The 22886-nt window shown below is 36.7% G+C and overlaps 1 protein-coding gene across 1 annotated transcript in view; it reads left to right on the forward strand.

Moving 5' to 3' along the window:
- LOC114646921 (inositol polyphosphate-5-phosphatase A) overlaps positions 1-22886 on the forward strand; it is a 494778-nt gene that overhangs the window by 213753 nt on the left and 258139 nt on the right. The window contains exons 3-4 of the mRNA XM_028795326.2: positions 8529-8629; positions 18352-18439. Coding sequence (XP_028651159.1) covers positions 8529-8629; positions 18352-18439 — 189 coding nt within the window. The remainder of the gene's footprint in view (positions 1-8528; positions 8630-18351; positions 18440-22886) is intronic.

Raw genomic sequence — 22886 nt, forward strand, 5'->3', positions numbered from 1 at the left:
TATGCATTGATTGTGTTAATGATTCATAATTTTATTTTGATAAAGATAAGTCATTCATTTTATGGCATGTAACACTTTTATACATGACTTAAACTAGAAACAACTTTCATTATGTTTATTATTGCCTTGGAACTAAGATCCATACAGCTCAGGTGGTAGAGTGCACACTACCCTTGGTCGGTGGTTCGATCCCGGATGCCAGAACAAAGTTAGGACCTAACACCACCTACTGTCCACCTGGGTTCGAATCCCGATTCGTCGTGTGGCACAAATAACAAAAAACATTTTATTACTAAATTTAATCATGGTACAAATAATTTTGCACTTAATGACTTTTACCCTGCAACACTGATAACAGTTGCCTGCAGCCCGTCCTTGACGGGCACGACTACCTTGTATCTTATATAATACGCTACCGTGGCTGTCCGTTTGTCTGTCCAGGGTTTTAAATCACATTTAGCTCACAAACTGTTTGACCTGTTGACCTGAAAATTGGTACACATATACTACGTGATGTGTACTGTCTGCTTTCGGGGTGATGATTGACCACCAAGGTTATTACTCTTTTAATTTTTATTTTATTTTATTGTAAAATCAACTCTCGGCAGTGTGCAGAGCATGTGTACGAGCGCCGTTTTCATCCCTACCACCTTCACCATCACTTCCCCTACCTCTTCATATCTTAAATCATTCTTGAAGCAGATTGAAGACTTAAGTGCCAGCTGAAGTGAAAAATTAAGGAAAAAGTACTAAGTAATTGCATCACAAACACTGACTTAATCAGTTTTAACACGAAAAGATGCCGATGAAATAAGAAAAGAAGCGGGCCACTAGGGTGGAGAAAAGAAGAGCTGCTCAGGAAGCAGCAAGCGCATCAACCTCTGAGCAAACAAATGCTAAACGTACAGAGAAAGAGGATGAAAACTAGGAATGCTCAAGTCGAGTGTATTCACTACACATTATTGTTCAGTACGCCATTACTGGTAAATTAATAAAAGGCTATAAGTTATAACTGCTTATAAAAATAAATCATGACAAAAGTGTAATTAAACATTTTAAAAACCCTAAGGTGCATTTTGGAGGTACTATTCCAGGAAGGACCACACATTCGTTCTCTATGACTTTAATGCAGATGTCTCTCTGGAGTGCTGACATACTGAATATGCCGGTAATGCTGAGATATTACTGTACATGTACTACAGTATGTATATGTGTCTATGTATTTGTATATATGTATTTTTCCCTTTGTATTTTTGACTGCACTAGAAGTCTTTTTTTGTTTTCCTTTCTCTGAAGAATGTGTCCTTTGTAGAGAACAGTTCCCCCTTCTGTAAATATTCACAACTGCATTGCTTATGCACATCTTAAAGAAAAATCAGTAGAAATCAAGGGTACTCTTCTTCTCAGAAGTGCTACAAGTGATTACGTTTTGGGAAGAGAGTGTCAAAGCAGATGCAGCTGTTGTGTTTTCCTCGTCATTGTTCAAAATAATTTACATCGTCAATGTCATTCCGTTTTATTTATTGTCCTTAACTGAGGTCAATAATGGGGAAGCATCTATTTTTCCAAGGCCAGAAACACTATTATGGGCTACTTTTGAAATCTCTTTTGCAATCAGGTGTCTTATTCTTAAATGCCAATTGTGAAGAGTGACTGACACCCCTAGCAACTTACAACAGGTTTGTTTTTGTTGCAAGTCATGGGGGAAGAGACCTGTTTGTGCAAGAATTAAAAACTAGTGAGCATTCACGAGAGAAAATTACATTGCAGCCCTGTTGCCCACACCAAAAGGAATGTAGACTTCCCTGAGTTTTTATGATACATCCTCCCCAATTTCTAATTACAAAATATAACACAGACAGCGACAACACCACTTTCACGTAGTGTGCCAGTTCATATTCCACATCGACCTCACAGTATGTGCAGTACATGGTGATTAATTCATTTGAAATTGAGCTGTGAGATAGTCTTATCAGTTATTTTCAGTGATCACTAGTTCTGTAACCTGACATCCTCAAGGTTACAAGAATTACTAATTGAAGTTGTTAAATGTGACATTCTCTCCGAATCCAAGTTGCTTGGACTGACACTTGTATTAATTACACATCTTCTTGTTCTATTGAGTACTCTTGTTGTCTTTTAGCATATGTACTTGTGTTAACCTCTGACTTGTTAATGTATAATTTTGACTCATTTGCTGCAAAGAAAGGATACAGAAGAAAACAACTAATAGTTTGACAGCCATAAGCAATAGGTGAGTAGTTTATTACGAAAGGCTTTCAGTGCCTTCTGCATAGTTAGTTAAACCAGTTAAAAGGTTGAAAAAGCAGACTTCATCCAAAATGGAGATTCATGGAAAGCCTTTATAATTCATTTTTCTGTACTTATCTCAGTTTTTGATAAATCAGTAAGGTGTTCTTCTTTGCTTACTTACCAGCCTACCTAAAACAGTGGCCCTGACCTGTATAAGCATGTTAGAAAATGGATGAATGTACTGTATGAACTTTTATTTCTGTGTTAGACAGTTAAATAACTATGCCCGTGCCTCTCTGTTTCACGAGTAAAACTCGGTTATGCTTTTAAAGATGACAAATTACAAAAGGCAATATTTACCTGATTTCTTAGCAAGAGCATTTTTACATTTAGGAAAAATAAGAATGGGAGTAAACAGTCCTGATCACTTTTTTCCGGTCGCTTTATTACAGTGCATACAGTCATTTCTGCACTGTTCCTTTTATTCATACACTCAAAATCACCACCACTTTTACATTTCCTTGTGAGCTGTGATTCTGAGTCAGCAGTCCATTTATTTCTCTTTCACATTTTTGTTTCCATTTTGTGATCATGTAAAGCTTGAAAACATTTCAGATGCATCATAGACCTTTTGTCATTTTCATGTTTTTAAGTGAGATTCTCCAAAGTGCTATCAAGGATTTTTTTTCCTTGTGTTAAATTACAGCTGTGTTAATGTACAAATACTTTCTGTAGCACTCTGCAAAATCAACATTTTTCATCATCCATATTGTAACATTAAAAAAGTATTCAGTGAAGTAAATATAACAGGCAAAACTATTCCGGCCAACAGGACCACAAACTTATAAATAGGGTTTGATGTGATGGAGTGGTGTGGTGCCCTGTCTAGGACCTTCCTGCTTTGTGTTCAGTGCTGCCAGCATAGGCTTTTGTAATCTGTGATACAGAATTTGTTAACTGGGTATAAGAATGCTATGTTATTTTATATTTAAGGAAATTGACATAAAAGGAGCAATAGCAATATATTTAGAAAATGACTACAGAAGCAATCACACATGCACATAATAATTTAGGCAGCACAAACTAGGGTTTAAAGCCAACATCATATTGGCTTGTTTAGAACTCATCTTTTCAATTTGAAAATTTTATTAACCTGATCCTTTAAATGATTCTTTACATTGTACAAACAAGTTGTGTTTTTAGCACCATTGAATTTTCCTGCTACTGTATAGCATAACAAAATACCGGTGCAGAGTTTCTTCAGTTATTGAGCAGAACTGTCATTGACACACGAAACGAATTTGTAGGTTTGGATGAGAAAAACTGCATTCCAGAATCAGTATAGCAACCGACATTACTTTTCACATGCTACTTTTCTATTAAGGCTAAAGTAAATATGTTCATGGTTTAATATTTGAGACCGTGCAAGTGAATTTTTTAAGCGTTTTCATGATCCATTTCTTACTTTTAAATATTGACTGGATCAAACTTATTTGTTATAGAACATATAAAATTGCTTTCTGGTTTCTGAAATTTTAAGTTCTCAAGCAACACATAGTATATTTTGACTGACCAGTTCAATACCTTTATGTTCCGTTTCCAAAATTCAATATAGCTGGGAAGGCTGATGGGAAGACTCTTGTCGTTACCATACCAAAGCAGTTTGAAAATTTTTGTCCTTGAGCAAATATCATCATGACTGTGTGATTGGAGAATGCCGCAAGGCAGCCCTTCACACCCAGCACAATGCACAAGTGATAGAAATGGACTGAACATGGAGCTTTTATTCACAAAAATAATTTCTGGAAGGAATGAACACAGAGAGTAATGCAAGGGACGTATTAAGCGCACCCATTCAATTATTGTTTGCTACTGATATCCTACTGCCGAGTCTGTTGCATGGCAGCAATCACAATTTGGAGAGGTTGAGAATATAAAGAGTAGAGATTAGGATATTGGATTTGCTCTAGCATTTGCAATTTTGCACTTATGACAGCCAACTCCTTGCCTAGTACATTTATTTAGAGTTTAGTATGTTTTATGGACTTTGTTTTTCTGTATTGTGACTTTTGCTTTGCAATTCAGTTCCTGTCTTGATCCCTGTTCTTTGAATATTTGCGTCATACTTTGACTGCTTCTTTTGCAAGTGCATTTTTTCTAATCTTGAACTCTGTTTCAATGTATTGCTTTTGTGTGTATGACCTACTGCTTCTGTTATTGGATTCTGCTTTATTGATCTGTTTAAATAAATCACCATTTTTCTTGCATTTCTTTCAACATTTCTGTTTCTTAACTTGCTCGTCCCACTCTGCATTATCTTATCAGCTATATTTTACAGAGCAGTGCTTAGTGTATTGTCGCACCTGGAAACTCTTACTTTTGTGAGCATTGTGAGCAGCTGTATACTTGACAGACAGAAACTAATCAGAAAAGAATAAACCTGCTGCACCTCTGGGCCTAACTCGCACGTTTGCACCTTGTCATTTTAGTGTGATGGGTAACCATTTGCTCACCAGAGTGCCACCAAGTGCTCACTTTACAGACAATTTCTCTCTCCTAGACCCTTGCCTCTGTTTCTGTCACCAATTGAACTGCTGTCCATATCTCTGATTATTCTGTCTTTGTTAAAGAGGCACTGTAGGCCCGAATCATGGGATCACTTCCTGTCAAACTCCAGAATCACTTTCATCTACTTCATTGACACTAAGGTCCCTCATGGTGTTTCTATTGTTCCTTCACATTGTTTTGGTTGGTCTTAAAGGGCCAAGTCCCCAATACAGTTAACTGTTAACAGTTACAGTTAACTGTTAACAGTTACAGTTAACAGTTACCCTGTCTGTTTAGGGACAGTAAAATACCCTACATTCCCTTTCAGGACTGTGTTCTCTCTAGTTAGCAGGGAGTGTAGGAACGTCTTTTTTTTTTATCCTAGTCTATTTAGATAGAGGGCTAGACATTGCTGCCCACCACCAAGGTCAATTGTCCCATCTAGTGTCCTAGGAGAGTATTACATGGCTCCACTCAGACAGTCTCTCTGTCACTCTCTCATGATTGTGTTGGCACTGCTCCCTAATGCCCTTAAGAAATGCAGGGTATTCTGACTCCAAGCAGGCCATGTATTCTCACACCCATATACAGTATATAGGACCCATCCTCTTAACATTTTTTCTCTCTCTCTCTGTCTCTTAGCCATAATGTTGGACTTAGCCCTACCCAGTGTCATCCTACCCAGGGCCTATGTTCCTGAGAGCATCTTGCTAGCTGAACACTCCTCACAGTCACATCTCCCTTACATGGCATCTACTGTATACAGATCTCCATCTATTCAACCATTTTCAAATCTGCTTACCCTTAGCAAGGTCACAGGAAAACTGGAGCCTATCCCAGCAAGCACTAGGCTTAAGGCAGGAACAATCCCTGGACAAGGCTCCAGTCCATCTTGGGGTGAACACACACACACACACACACACATTTGCACACACTACGGCTAAATTAACAACACCAGCTCACCTCACCTGCATGTATTTGGACTGTGGGAGGAAACCGGATATGCTAACTTCAATAATTGTTGGAAGTCAGACTTGACAAGAAATGGCACGTAGAATCAGGATATGCAATATTTATACATATAATGTTTTAAGTGTTGGGAAAAATATGTAGTAATTTCCTTTTTCAGCCTGGCACTATATGTAGAATATTGCTGAAAGCTGAAACAATAAAGTTATTTTGTGGTTCATACTCTAAAGAAATCAGAAAATGTGATCAACTTCATTGTATGTTTTTAAAGTTATTTTTAATGCACTGTTTGTTTCTTTTATTAGTATATAAAAATACAGCATCAAAAATGATGGCGTTTTGTATTCCTCAATGGACTTTTTTGTTGTTGGCTCTCGGTCTATTCTTTATTGTGCTGCTGAATTTTGGTTGCAGTATATTATAAAATGACATGAGCACTTTCACTTTATTCTTTTCAAGGAATCTTTCTTAATTTTGGACTGTTTTTGTGTAAAGGCATTCTAAATGTCTTTGGCACACCATTCAAAATATCCTGGCATTATTTTCAAATTTAACACATTATGAAGTGTTTTATTCAGTATCAAAGACCGTCTACAACACTCCAAAACCTGTCAGTTCCTATCAGTATTTCCAGACTCTCTTATTATTTTATAAGATACAATTGGCCTTATTTTGTTATGCTAATGAAATGGAAGCATGGAGATAAAGAAAAACTTTCTAGCCCAGTTTATTTGGTGTTAATTACTGTAGTAGAATTGTAGACCGATGTAAGTGATGTTTGACCACATACTTTCTGAGAGTTAATTTCTTTCTTACTTTATTTGTACTTATCCTTCACTTTCTTTCCAGACTTCCTCCTGCTGTACTATAAGGTCTGCAGAAGGCCTGTTTTAATATTTTTTCACTGACTTGATGAAGGGGAGCTAGGAAGTAGGGAGCTCTCAGGACCCTTGTTGAAGAGTGTGTATTTCTCTCTACTGGAAATTAAGTACAGTTCTCAATGTGGCTATCAGAAAAAGAATCATCCATCTCCAGTAATTTTTTCACTGCTGGTCACTTTCAGAACCCATTAATGAGTACATTTTATATTGTATCAATTAAAATCATGTGGCTCATCCGTTGTACTTTTAATGAAAGAAACAGTGCTGCTGATGTGTGATTAACAGCAAGTTGTGTAAGGACTACTTGTGTTCATGGGTGCAGCTGGTGAATGTTGTGGGTGCTGCAGAAAAAGTAAAAAAAAAAAAAAACATTTAGAGATAATGGCCGTAATGCAGGAAACTAGTAAAATTTTAAAAAATAGCATTGTCAAAGCCACTTAATCCACCTTGGGGTCATGATGAAGTAGAGCCTATCTTGGCAGTGCTGAGCTCAAGGCAGGAAACAGTCCTGGACAGGGTACCAGTCCGTCGGAAGGGCCAGCTTATGCAAAAACCCTTGTAAGGCCAGTTTAGAGTTGCCAGTTATATTTAACCTGCATGTCTGTGAGGATGTGGAAGTAAAAGCCACACGTTCAGACTCCACATGGATAATGACCAGATGTGAGACTCAAACGAATGATGCTGGATCTGTAAGGCATCAGTGCTAATCACTGTATTATTTATTTATTTATTTTTTTACATATAATTTGAGACTTTGAGTTTCTCACCTTCTTACAGGTTCATCACACAGGCTCTGATCTAAGGTATGTAATCATTCTGAGTTAGAGCAGTGTTTACATGGTTTTAAAAGTTTAGGCTTACATATATGGATGAAATAACACGGCCAATTACAGCACGTTTAAACAGCCCCAGGTTTTATTGAATGAGCTGCATACTTTGAATTAATCCTTTCATTTCGTTCTATATTTAATTGCTTTGCTTGAACTGGAACACTCAGCATTGTCTCCAAATTACTGCTGTTGACTGTGATTAAGTATGCCCATTTGGGTAGAATTTCTTTTCCGTAAAAATGTCAAGCCATTTTTAAACCATGTTTCTTATTATTGTAATGGAAGCTTCTCTGCGTGCCACCTTAACTCAAAAGGCATGGTTTTATTATGCCAAACACAAAGGGAGGAAAAATTAAAGGGAATCACACAATATCCAAAAAAGAACAGCGCAAATTCTACTTGTTCACCACTAGAACACTCTTAACTCACTCACCCACTCACTTCTCGATCTTATCTCTCTGTTTCTGGTCTCTTCTCTTTCCTGTCAGCTGAGCTCTTGTTCAACTCACCTCCCGCCTTCAGATACGATTTTTTCTCTTAACAGGTAACAGATTTTATACCCGCCTCGCCCAGGATTTACTTTGAGTTTCTCAGAATCAGGGATGGTCATTAAAATTGTTCCATCAGTTACGGGACTAAGCACCATATTTTGCTCCTGGACTGTCTGCACTTAGATAGTTGGGATTGTCTCATCTGGAATTCATTTTTTTTGGACTTGTTATGACATGAATTGCAATGCCACCTCCACCAGGAGTCTGCTTCAACTAGATTTACAAGTGATACTACTCCTGGCAGACTCATTCTGTCCACAATTGCTCTGTATCTCCAGTATGGATTCCCTATTGCCCTGTCTGTTTCTGGCAAACCGTTCACTTGATCAGACTAGTTACTAAATTATTAAAGGATTTTATGACTTTTATTATCTATCATTCATAAAAATGAGTAATATATATTTTTAAAATGATAATTGTAGGCATTTACATTTTTTTATTCTTTATTCATTTTTTACAGTGATCTGCAATACTAACAATATTCTTTTTCATTGCAGACTGTACATACATACAAGCCTCATTTTATTGGCCTTCATTGTCAAGAGGTTGGTGGAAAAAACTTTGAAGAATCTATGTCACATGTGGATAAGTTTGTCAAGTAAGTATAAACCTGGTATAGCATGATGGACATCATTTTATACATAGTTGCCTACTTGTGTACAAAAGCCTTCTTAGTATTTTCCAGGCCTGCTTTATGTAATAATAACAGTACAAGTTGAATAGAAATTGACCAAAAAGAGTCTCATGTCACTAGCTTTTACAGCTGTAGCTAGTCTATGCTGAATTACGCTGTTAACTAAGATGATAAGTGTCTTGATTACAGTTGTTCTTCTGTCTATCCTGACTTTTAAACATTAATAGCAAAACGCTTCATTCTGCCAACCCGATCACTACAATGTGTGCATAGCAGAGTAATTGCTAGCCTTATAAAAGTAGACCAGATCCACACAATAAGAGAATATTTACTTAAAGATGTCATAGAAAAAAAATTCTACACTAGCAAGTCCATTTTTAATTAATCATGGTTACATTTCAGTGCCAGCAATCTGTATCAGTGTATAAACCACTGCCTTCATCTGATATTCATCTCCCTTCTACATTGATGTACAGTATGGTAGCACAATGTAAAATTGGAGATGTTTTAAAAATGTACAAATGTGCAAATCAGGCAGTGCCTTCACAATTTTTTATTTACACAGTGCAATGGAAAGCAACAAACACAGGCTTTCATGTCACAAGCCTGAAAATAATGAAACTTTAATGAGTTTGTAGTATCATGTAAACTGTGTATAATGGAGGAATTTTTTCCTCCTTTAGTGCAAATACTTTAAAATGAGTAAACACTGACCCCTACTGGCACATGCTATTTCTATTTTAATGCCTGAGAAGTGTTGTGTTTATTTTCTCTGTAGAGAAAAGCCAAGCAAAATGACACCTTTTATTGGCTAACTAGAAAGATTACAATATGCAAGCTTTCGAGGCAACTCAGGCCCCTTCTTCAGGCAAGATGTAATCTCTGTAGAAAAGACTGAGTTGGAATATATCTCGGCATCTCTTAGGTGCACATTTTTTAACACCAAGAACACTGGTACTAATACTTTTGAAACTTTTCGTTATTCTGGTTGCTTCGTAGTGAGGTATTTGTTGACGGGGAAGGGGAATGATTGAGCATGTCAACAACTGCATTGTTTTAATGGGTGTAATCCACTACTGTATTGTTCCCCTTTCTAAGGTCTCAGTATAGAAATCACGAACAAAAGAATATGACAGTGATTCCCAGGCTCACTCCTTGAGGACCCCTATGGCTGCAGATTTTTGTTTCAACCAGCTTCATAATCAGTCAGTCATTTATACCTTTAATTAGCTGATATGTTCCTCTTTCCTCTGCATTTAGTAGTATTATATTTACATTAATAGAAAAACAGTACTTTTACCATAGTTTTAAGTTCTTAACTTTAACTGTTTTGTCTTTTTCTTATTAATTTGTCTTTTCCTGTGTAGTTTGCTCCCTTAATTGTATTCAAATAATGACAATTAATGATAAACAGAGTAAACACTAGGGCAGGTAACAGAAAGATGACAATCTCAACACCAATGATTTTACTGAACTGTATTGGTATGTACCAAGCATTTATGCGTGTTGCAAGGAGAAAGTTTAGTGCTTTTATCTTGGTATTTCAGGTTTTCATCATCAACTTTTTATTCCAATTTTTCATGGTGACTGGTTAATCCATTATTTACTAATGATAATGTAAGTAGTTTGCAGCCTTGTAGGCTTTAGTGTCCTAAGGGGTATATTTTGCTGTTGTATTATAGAAAAATGTCCTGCGGTGGGTTGGCACCCTGCCCAGGATTGGTTCCCTGCCTTGTGCCCTGTGTTGGCTGGGATTGGCTCCGGCAGACCCCCGTGACCCTGTGTTCGGATTCAGCGGGTTGGAAAATGGATGGATGGATGGATGGATTATAGAAAAATGACAAAAAGAGTTAAGAACTTAAAGCTTTGGTAAATTTATATGTCTAAATTTATTGTGAATACAAATCTTGCGTTTTGCTGCTTTTCTGAATGCAGAATAGTATGAGAAAATAAACAACCATCGAATTAAAAAATGAGATCAGTTTGAGGCACAACGACTCACCAATTGTGAAACTGGTGGAAACAAACACCCAGAGGGTTCTGCAAGAATGAACTTGGAGACTACTGGCATAGGGACAGTGCTCAGTAGAGGTAGTGAATGTGGCACATTAATAAAAAAAATAGAAAATCAACTGGAATTTTAGAACTCTGAATTTTGTTTGTTCTTCTCAACTGAAATGCAATTACTTAAAAATGGTGTTCTAATAAATAAATAGTAAATATGTTAAGAACATTTGGGTAGGGATGCTCCGATCAGGTTTTTTAAGGCCGATACTTTTTTTTTCTTTATCCCTTTTAAGTATTAACTGTTAATTTGTATTAACAAAATTAAATTCTGAAGGCTTATTGTTCAGGACCATAAAATACTAAAATAAATAAAGTATATAATATATAAAATATATATAAAATATTTTATTTATTTTTATTTATTAATTTCCTTGAAATACATGTTTTAACTAATAAAATATGTCCAAAAATATTTATCCATAATACATATGGCATAAAAGAAAACAAAATGCTGCTCATGATTACAAGCTGTCATATTGTTTAGTGTTTTCTGTAGTGTACCTATCGGAAACAATGCTTAATTAAAAATAGTAATTTTCACCATTTCTGTAACAAAAAAAAAATGTGTGTGTGTGTGTGTGTGTGTGTGTGTGTGTGTGTGTGTGTGTGTAAGTGTGTAATAAGCCTTATGAGCATAAAGGTTAGGGGATTGCCACCCTGTATACTTGAAGAAAATTCCAAAAAAAGAAAACGTCTTTACAGACATGAGTTTGATATGGAACTGATGCATAGTATGATGATGGTGAATTTATATAATGGAGACAGGGTGGGATCTTGAGGGGACCAGAACCGAAAGGGATGTCGTCATCAAGTGGGGTCTTGAGAGGTGGAAGTGATGTCTTTAAGAGGCATGCTGTAAACTGTCTCCCATGTGCACATTTGTGACATGGCCCACCAAGGTCCCATACCCACTGAGAAAGAGAATCTCCGTTGGCTTGGTTAGAGCCCCTGTGATAAATGACAGTATACTTATAAGGCTGTAGGTCCAAAAATCATCTTGTGACTCACAAATTTGACTCCTTGTGCACCACCATACATTGTAGAGCAACATGATCAGTGACTAGGCCTAGAAGGTAATACCTCAGCTGTGTAACTGCCATTGTAATCACTCGAAGCTTCTTGTTCCACCTCCACATACCTGATTTCTCTGTCCAGCAGTTTCTGGCTCAGGAACATAACGGGGTATTCAACACCATCAATTCTTTGGCTCAGCACGGCATCCAGCCCTGTGTCCGAAGCATAGGCCTGGAGGATGACATGCCAGAGACAAGCCATCAAAAATAGTGCTGATATTAGGGTCTGCTTTACGGTAGGTCACAAAATGCAGTGTCAGCAGTTTCATCCCATACCACGTAATGTGGAACCCCTTTTTTTGAAAGATTCGTCAAGGACACGTCTCTCTCAGAAAAATATGGCACATAAACTGTCACCCATGCGCATATATTGTCACACAATAAATTAATGAATTAGTAATTAAACACTTAAATATAGATATACAGTACATGAATTTACACATTTTAATTATTTTAAATCATTAATTGCTGTACAGTTTTTTGCTGTTAAAATTTACCTTTACTGTATTCATACAGGTGTGTTTTTTCTTCAGTATATCAATTAGATATTCTTAATTCTTGAGGTGTAATTATAAAATGTGGGTTACAATATTTAATTATGTAGTACTTGTTTCTTACCAACACCTATGTTGTATGACACACAGCAACAAATAATAAACAGAGTACAGATCTTTAAAAAAGACCTATTGTTTACTAAGCAGCAAATTCGTCTTTACCATTTCTTTTTCCAATTAAAATTGTAAACTGGTGCATTTTCAACAAGCACACTGTCCAAACTCAAGCAGTGTCCGTTTTAATTTAAAGGACAACATTAAGGTGTGAATTCCTTAAAGTAGCTTTTCTTGTGCTTTGTCTAGTTGCACAGGATGACTTTGCTGATTACTTGTTTTGTTTATTGCTCCACTTACTTGAATGTAAAGACTAATATACAAATAAAACAAACCTTGACTCACTGCTTTGTGTTTACACTGCAGGAAGGTTGCTGCAAAAAAAAATAAAGACATGCACTGGCTCAATTACCGTAATACCTTGTCTAAAGGAGCACTATAACTAAATTACCGTAAACCTTAGAAAAACAGGGGCTGAAAAATCACTTTTGACATCGGCCTTTTTATCGAGTCTCTTTTTAGTGAAAGTTGGCCGATTTCGATTGGTGGACGATCAATCAGAGCATGCCTACATTTGGGGTTTTGTCAGCTTGTTTTTGGCCTGTGTAATTAGTTTATTTCTAATTAAATCAATTGCAGGGTGTGAGATGAAATTGCTGATTATCTTAACTTCTGACAAAGCATGGAAAGCACTATTTATTTAGATTACCTGTCTTGATTAATATTTAAATGCTTCCTATTCTGACTAATTTTGTCTTTAGCAAGTTTTTTTATTTTAAACTGCATGCAATGTTAATATATATTTGATATACACTCTCACTGAGCAAATTATTAAGAACTGTACACCTGCCTAAATTAATAATCTATCAAATCCATGCAGTAATCTAATCAGCCAATCATGTGGAAGCAGAGCAATGCATACAATCATGTAAATGCAGGTCAGGAGTTAAGTTATTGCTCACACTAAATACGATAATGAGGAAAAATGTGATTTCAGTGATTTCGACTGGGATTTTCATGCACAAAAAGGTCTAGAGTTTATTCAAAATGGTGCAAAAAAATGGAAAAACATCCAGTAAGTAATAATGAAAGAACCTGCTAAATTTACTTCACCTTGTGTTTGGTGAAATTGTGAAAATGTTTGGGAACTTTGCCAAACTCGGCGAAATGTATTTAAGTCAATGGGAAAGGATAAACTGAACTAGGCTTGAGTGGATTTTAACAGTGCAATGGTCTTTTAAGTGTCCTGATGGCAGCTATGCCAAAAATGTGACTTCAGTGGTAAGGCAGCAGTACTAACCACTGCAGCACCCAGGTATAAACTTAATAGAAATAAATATCAGAACAGTAAAATTTCTTTCTGACAATAGCAGAATGAAAGCATGGACTCACTAAGGGTTACACCCCACAGACTCACCTCTGCCGAACTGAAAAGTACAGTTTATTTGCTTTGTTGGCTGACGTTTTTGCTCATTCAGTGCTGCTGCCACCAAATGCATAAGACACATGGAATCTTCATTTGCATCAACTACACAGGACTTTGGGTAATACTGTTAAAGGGGTAGGCTCACATATTACACACAGGTCGCATATAAGTCCATACAAAAAGGCATTAACTTTAAGACAGAAAAACATCTGCACATTTTCCATATTCATCTGCATGCACCCATTGTGTTTAAAATATTCTCAAGTTTTCTGTTAATTTTTAGCCCCAACTAGGATCAGTGTTTTATTCTGGAGGGCTGGTCCTATCCAACATTGCTCGCTACAGCTGACGTTGACCTCGTGAAATATTTTGGTACATTGGGAGGAAAGGTTAACGTATGCCAATAAAACATAGCATTTTCACTCTGAAAAATGATTTGGTGAACTTCACTGATCAAGACTACCAGGGAACAGCTGTTCTGTGGACAGAAATGCCTTGTTGATGAAGAGAAGTCAGAGGAGAATGAAAAGCTACAATAACCCAGATAACCACTCTTTACAACTGTGGTAAACCGATAAGTATCTCAAACTACTGATGTGGAACCTTGAGGTGGATAGGCAACAACATCAGAAGGCCATTTTGGCTTCTGCTTCTGTCAGCCAAGAACGGAAAGCTTAAGAGATAACAAACTTTCTAATAAAAATATAACAACAAACAATATAAAAACATGCATGAAAAAATTTCATATTACTCAGTCACATGCTCAGAATGGGAAACGTGTGTGAATTTCTATCTATAATATTGTTAAATAAATACTTATGGAAAATCGGAGCAGTGCACACAAAGAAAACACAATCACACTAGATAGAACTTTCAAAAAAAAGTCCTGCATTTCAGCCTCAGTTATCAGTCAAGAATTCTTTCTTCAGTTCAAAATCTCATTTCCACGTGAATGTGTTTCCTCTGCAGTACTTTTTTCTTTATTTTGCTTCAAGTTTAATTAAAAAAACATGTTTTTAAATTATAAAAGTTAATTTTAGCACTTGTATGCACTGCCTACCAGTATATCAACCCTGAGACAACTAAGATTCCCTGATGCTGATTTTTTCATTGTCATTGTGTTCATTGGCTTTACTATACAACCACAGATCAACGTTATGGCTCATTCTCCCCAAAACTTGCTGCCTTGGTGTAACCAGTGGTGAATAAATAGTCAATATATTGTTGAGATTTTTGAGCTTAATTGTTTTTTACAAAAATGTGCTCAACTGATATAAATATGTGAACATGGTCGGGGATGGGATGGTTCTTGAGCCATCTCTGAATCCAAAATATACTCCAGTGAGGTAAACGTCACACAAAAGAAAGGGTCTCTATTGAAAGTAAATCATATTAGGGGAGATGAATATTAAGAGTAACTCAAAGTCCAAAATAACATTAAAAGAAAACAATAAAACCTGTTAGGTAAAATACTCCTTAAGTAAAGAAAAGTTGTGAGTCATCATTGTAAATTAATCCATACTAGACGTCCTTTAATACACCAGGCTGGTGAGGCCACCATTTATTCTTGCTTAGTGCGGCATGGCAGACTGATCAGACTTAACAGAACAATGTAGTTTATTAGATTCATTTACATAATGCAGTTTAAGAAGTATTTCAATTTAAACCAATCAGCACATACATAAAAACAATATTCTAATAGCATACCTATGTTTTAATATTATCTAAAGGTCCCAAAATAGTTAAACAGCTTCAAAGTCTTGGGTAAATATCTGGCTCATAGAATAGGACCTCTTATATACTGAATAAAGTATTATTAGAGAACAAAATAAAAAGTTAAAATGTCATATGATCTCATCTCTAATTTAATGTTCTGGTACAAATGATGTCAGGATGGTTAAATTAAACAAGCAGTCTTAGTTTGAAGTACTTTAAAAATTCATACAGTAGGTTTTTCCATTACAATCCAAAACGCCTGTCTGAACGTTTCCTACTTAGGCTTCACCGAAGGAATGCTTGTACCACCACAAGCACTTATTTTCTCAAATGTTGCACTTTTTTCACTAATCATTATGGCCCCTCTGTTGCCCCAATTCCTTTTCAGATTCCAATATAAGCGAGCCACTGACAGTACGCAGCCTTTAAACCAAACCCTGAGGTTATTCCTTTTACTACTCCAGGAACTACTTTTTAGCTTAGGAACACCTTTTGAAGATCTTTCAGTCACCTTATCTTTAGTCACACCTGCCCCATGATGTTCTCCAGCTGTCCTTTAAAAGGCTTAGCAACCCTTAGGTAGATGGTCACCCCCCATTGTACAGCAGTGGTTCTTATATAATGTACTAGAGATAATCTCTATGCTGTGCCCTTTAGTGGTTAAAGAGACTTTTTCTAAATTAACTAACATTATTCTGCATCTTTTGCTCTAGTGTAACTTCACTTTGAATAAAAGGAGCATATTTTGCATTATTGATTTGAATAATTGCATTATTCTACTCTGTTATGTCAACACAGATTATTGGTGCTAGAGCCTATTTGTTTCATGTTTTTAATATATTTTACATTTTAGCGTTCAACTTACCATTATAAAGGCATAACTTGTAACAAGAAGCAGGAATTTTCCACATAAGAGGACCTGAAAACAAAAATTTGAATTTTTAGTGGTGGGGCAGCAGGTACTTTAAGCAGAAAGAGAAGTAGACTTTACTGACATGTGCAGAAGAGGTGGAGGTTATTGAAATACTGAGGATGGCTTTTTAACTGATCATTGGGAGATAGCCTGACTAAACATTGGCTATCTTGTAATGTCTTGAAAAATACATTATTACTTAATTGGCTTCTTTTGAAAGAAATATTTTTCCTGAGAATATTAAATAGGTGACATTGCTGTAAGGAACTTGACAGTCAATAATGGACAGACAAAGTCATGCCATTGTTTCCACTGACTACAGCAATACATCATGCTCTTTGGAGAAGTCAGAGTCTGGAGTCCTCAGATTTTGCCCTGCTGGGTCACTTTGGCTGCAGGTTTTTATTCCAACTCAATGGCTAAATTAGAGGAAACCCTAGCTGATAATGGAATTTATTTGATTTTATGGCTCATTAGTGCTTTCATTCTGCTATGATCATTAATTTTTTATTATGTAGATTTTTTTTTCTCTGAGAATATCATCCAGATGATTTATGGACCAGAGCAGATTAGTAATTCTAAATTCTTCATTTTTTTTCTCTCTTTTATTTCTTTCCAAATATTTTGTTACAATAGATGCTTTATGATGAACAGGCACAGGTGTAAATGGGACCACGTTTGATGGGGAGATGATTTTTCCCTTTTCCATTTGCAGCTGTGTAGGAAAACATGAAACAATTGAAACAGTGAATGCAGCTATCTAACAAAAAAAGAAGATTTGGGAATCTTAACAAACATGACTAAACTAAAATGATGAACAATCAAATGCCTGTCGTATTGAACTAACACCTGTTGAGTTAGTTACCTGAAACACCAATCTATGGTAGGGTGATTCCTTAATAATTAAGTGTTAAGTATGGGATATTGGGAATCAGAATATCACCTCCCACATAGCAGTCACATTCATATTTATATAAGCCAATAGGTGCCTAATTCATCATATTACCAATCCCAGTGTACAGTTAAATAATGCTAGCGATAAAGCTCTAGTCTTGCCTGATGTAATAATTACAATACATAAAACAGGATTATGACAAATAATTTATGCTATGCCCCAGGTTAAAGTGTCCCAATGTAGCAGTTACCACCATAAGGGTATATAAGTACACAGAATACTATGGGTATCGGCACCAAATCCATTCATTAAACCTGCAGTTGTTGTGAACCGTGGTCTTTGGGGACAGTCGTGTCTATCCAAATCCTGGATGCTGGATTCCGCGAGGTCTTCCGTAAAAGGCGGGCTGTTCCACTTTACAGAGGCCAGGACACATATGTAATTTGCAAAGGAAAGAAAACATATGTATTGGATTTTAGTTAAAAAAAAAAAAAAAAAGCAGTAAATCTTTAGTTATGCACCAGGACAGAGGTCCTTAAGCTCACTTCTGGAGAACCACTGTGCCACTATATTACTTCCACTTGCTTGAAAGTAATGTTTTATGTGATGTTTTTATAGAATATTGAAATGATAGGCATTATTTTATAACCAGAATTTCATTGACCTTCTTTATTTTACTTATTTATTATTTTGCCCTGTTTTGATTATGAAAGTGATGTTTGGCTGTGAATACATAGATACATTTTAAGATTTAAAGAAATCCTTTTTGCTATTAACATTAAAAACAACCAGACAATACAAGTCAGCAGGCTGATGATATAATTATCTATTCAGAGATAATACTGTACAAAAAGCGAGCAGCCAAATAGGGATTTGGGAGCTACGTACATGTTGTTTTCTTCTAGGATTAATGTTCAGTAGTTTAAGGATTTAAATATGTATATACAAATATACATACAGATATATTATTTTTTTTACTTTTCTGCAGGGAAATGTTGTCAAGTGATTCAATGAAGGAATTTAACAGAGCTCGGGTCTACCTGGATGAGAATTACAAATCTCAAGAGCATTTTACGGTAAATGAATTTTGTTATTTTGACGTGTTATGTTGTGATGTCTCAACCAGGGTTACTCCGCCGGCTGGGGTTCAAATACATGTTTTATGTTTCTTTTGTTCATTTTTGATTTTTGATATGTATTGATTATGTTAATGTTACTTTTTTTGATTATGCGCATTATTCTTGGTTTTTGATTTTGTTGATTTACGTATGCTGGCTGTGCTTTGTGGGTAGTCCCCCAAGAGGCAGGACCACCTGCCATTCACTGCCAGGAACTGCCATCCGCCCTATAAATCTGGAGGGTCTCCCACAGTTCCTTTTAGGTCATTTTGAATGTGCTTGGGAGTGGTGAGTTTCCTTGTGTTTATTTGATTTATTGGAGCTGTAGATTTTTGAACCTCTGCTCTGTGTTTTGACAATTCTTTGAATTTCTCTTTTGGGGCTTGTTTGCTTTGGATTACCTTTTGTGTTACAGGAAAGTCTTTTTTTGCTTTTCGTGCTCCAAAGGAGCTTCATTCTTGTTGCAAGCACTTCTGTGAAGAGTAAATCTTTTTTATTTAAATAGATTCTGTGCCTTTGGGATGCCTAGTCCACCACATGTGAACTTAATGATGAAAATAAACAAGCAAATAAAAATGCTGACATTCTTGAACACAAAAATTAATATTTTGTCATTATCTAAATATTTTTTTGGGGAATACTTTTATGTAATACGATGTCCTTGGCCCAAATACTCTGAACTAATCTAATCTAATCTGAACTCTTTAAGTATTTTACGTCCTCTATCAATAATGCTACACAACATGAAAGGAGCAACTGAATGTTCAGTTTCATTGTGTTTTTAATAATGCTTTTCTGGGAAGGAAATCACTGCCAGCATTAAAAGTCTAACCCTTACTAGTATTGCATTGGATCTAGAATGAGGTGAACTGTGTGTCTGGTTGGGAAGAACACAGGTCACAGATTCAGAGAGTATTGCAATAGTGTTTAGTTAGGCCTGTGTGCCCTACACGTGCTGGGACTGGCTCTAGTTTCCCAGGGCCCTGCTCTAGATAATCGGATTAAGAAAATGGTGAATGGATGGATATACATTATGGTGAAATATTTTATGACATAGCATTCTCAGACTCGTATAATCCAATAAAAGGCTCTGGGGGCCTGAAACCTGTCCTGGTCGAAATGGGTGCTTCATAGGGGCCAACTCCGTGCAGGTGGTAGACCTTTGCATGACCCACTCACACAGAGCCAAGTTCGGAATTCCCAATTCATGTATGTAACCAGTTTACCTGGAGCACATGCAGACATGGTGAGGATATGCATATCCACATGAACAGCATCCAGATGTGGGAATTAAGCCCAGGATGCCACCATGCAAATGTATCTGAGTTATCAACTCAGTTAATTTTAGATTTGCCTTTCTTAATTTATTGTCTCATTTATTTGTTTAGTTGTCTATGAATATATCCTAAATTACATGGATTTCTGCAGCAGTGCTAATCTTTGTGGTGCACCATATAGTGCAATATTGTTATGTATGTGCGCCCAGGGCCTTCTGGGGTAGACTCCAGCTTCCTCGCAACTGTCCTCTGGATAAGTGGGTTTAAAAAATGGATGGATGTAGTAATGAAATGTGTTGCATTTTTTAATTTCAGCAAATGGCACAATAAAAATGTCAGCACCACGATACAGTTTTTAGTTCAAAAGCCCAATGATATGTTTTTTTTTAATTATTAGATTTGTTTCTAGTGTTGTTTTTGTCTTCTTGTCTATGGCCCCAGTTGTATGGCTGTAAGAAAAAAATACTTTTTTTTTACTTCTTGATTATTGCCTTTTGGATGATCTGATATTATTGGAGCTATTTTGTTCCTTTATAAAAACATAAGCTCTGGGTCATTTACTTTAAGCTAATCAGCTTTAAACTCAGCCTCTTTCTGCCTTAGTCTGGAAGTGAATGATAAAGAGCAAAACTCCCCATTTGAATTTGAAAAATACCCTTTCTTTCCCATAGGTTCAATGCTGTCATGTGTACAGAGTATAATGAAATTCTTAATTGCATATGCTAATCAATACATTTATAATGCCAGAGCCTGGTTGGTTGAAGGTGAATAATTGTCCTGGAAAAACAGAAACTTGACAGTTATATGGTAGGATTTTTCAGAGGGCTTAAATTGACATGAACGCTATCCAGTGACCTGAGACGAAGACTGGACTCCTTCAGTACTGTGTCTCTTCAGAGAATCCTTTGTGAATCCTTTTTGTGTCAAACAAGCAGTTGCTCACAGAGTCCCGAATGAAGCACATTACCTGCACTGTGATGCAGCATCAGTCACGGCAGTATGGCCATGTGTCGCGATTCCTCGAGGGTGATCGTCATTGTTGAGGACCCAAGCGGCTGGACCAGGCTAAGAGGAACGCCCACATAACACCTGGTTCAGCAGATAGATGGAGGGTGTGACTGGACTGTGTTTCTGCCTGGGGAGTTGCCAACTATAATCCAGAGCTGTTTCGTCATTTGGTGTGTGTGGAAACGCATTATACCAGTGCATGCTCCCCAACCTGACCTGACCTTGAAATTCTACTTAAAGGGTCTAAACATTTACTTTGTATACTGGCATGTTTAGTCAAAGGATTTCAATTTTAATTGAAGGTTTTTTTCAGAAATCAAATTTATATGTAGTATATTTTTTTGCTCACTTTAGCATTAATTTTGCAGGCATATTACTGTGTTTTAATATAGTCCTACCAGTAACGGCACACTGCACGTTACACTTGAGTTGAGCATTCATAGTTTTCATCCTCTTTCTCTGTACGTTTAGCATTCGTTTACTCAGAGGTTGATGCGCTTGCTGCTTCATGTGCAGTTCTTCTTTTCTCCACCCTAGCTGCCCGCTTCTTCTGTTCTTTCGTCAGCATCATTTTGCGTTAAAACTGATTAAGTCAGAGTTTATGTTGCAATTACTTAGTACGTTTTCTTTAATTTTTCACTTAATTTGGCACTTAAGTCTTCAATCTGCCTCAAGAATGATTTAAGATATGAAGAGGTAGGGAAGTGATGGTGAAAGTGGTCGGGATGAGAATGGCGCCCATACACATGCGCAACACAGCCACCCTGCTGGCCGCTGCCACGAGTTGATTCTACAATAAAATAAAAAGAGGAATAACCTTGGAGTTCAATCATCACCCCGAAAGCGCATAGTAGACATCACATAGTATATGTGTACCAAATTTCAGGTCAATAGTTCAAATGGTTTGTGAGCTACAGGTGATTTAAAATCCTAGACAGACAAACTGACAGACATGGTAGCCTATTATATAAGATTAATTAAACCTTGTTGAAGGACCAGTTTAAACTGAGTGGCTCAGATAAATACAGTCTCTAAGGGAAAGTCTGCCTTCATTTTATTATCACGCTTAAACAGGTATGCCTTTTTATGATTCTTTTAAATATTTTATTTTAGTGTAACCTATGATGTTTAGTTTCAAATTAAGGTTTTGATTATTTTGAGTTGCCACTCTTTCTTTTGGGCTGCTTGGTGTCACACTGCTGCTTCACAGTCTTAGCAGATCGAGTTCACATTTTGACCCAGTCTGTGACTGATTGGAGTTTGCACGTTCCACTCATATCTGTATAGGTTTTTCTTCAGGTTCTTTTAAAGAGTGTGTGTTTGTTTATTTGGCAATTGATGCAACTGTCTGGCAGTACGCATAGTACCAAGGGAGTTGTTAGAGATGTCAGCCTGATGTTACATCTTCATAAATGCATTTGCAGCTTAGAAACTGTTGCTTTCACAAGAATAGGAGGTTTTCCTGTTGCTCTCCACAATAGGAACTTCTATGCATCTTTGTAACTAAAAGGTTGTTGTTTTAGTACTAAGGATCACTGCATGGCCAGTGGCCTCCACAGAAGAAATTCTTACACTAAAACAAATGGTGTGTACATAAGTGGGTCCTGCAGTTGACTGGCACCCCATATAGCTGCAATAACATCCTGTCCTTATGCAACCCTGAACTGGATTTAGGATATTTGAAAATGGATGCATTTTTATCTGTTTTTAAAGTATCAAGGAATGTATATTTTAAAATACTAGGGGGCTCTGACCCCTGCTCACTTTGCTTGCCCACCCCCAGGTTTGGTTTACCGGATATACGATGGGAATTGTTACATATGCATTTTTTTCACTTTTACTTTAAAACTTTTGTAAAAACAATACTTGTCCTTTATTTCCAGCCCCGGGTGTGGTTAAATCTCTTTATTGCAGGACATATAACGCTGCTCGTCTTGTGAAGGGGGGGGCGGCGAAACGCACGCTAAGGAGGTGCAGTTGGATTATGTTGTCTTGCTGCTGCTGCTGGCGAGCTGCCTGTTATGTTTGTCGCTCTGTGCGTTGATCATTTAAAAGCCTGTACAGCAGCTGTCTTTTTGCCACTTTGTGTCTCTGCCACTCGTGTTGTGAAGGGGTGGCTG

Source organism: Erpetoichthys calabaricus, chromosome 2 (genome assembly GCF_900747795.2).
Source record: "Erpetoichthys calabaricus chromosome 2, fErpCal1.3, whole genome shotgun sequence".
In the NCBI taxonomy this organism is placed as follows: Eukaryota; Metazoa; Chordata; class Cladistia; order Polypteriformes; family Polypteridae; genus Erpetoichthys; species Erpetoichthys calabaricus.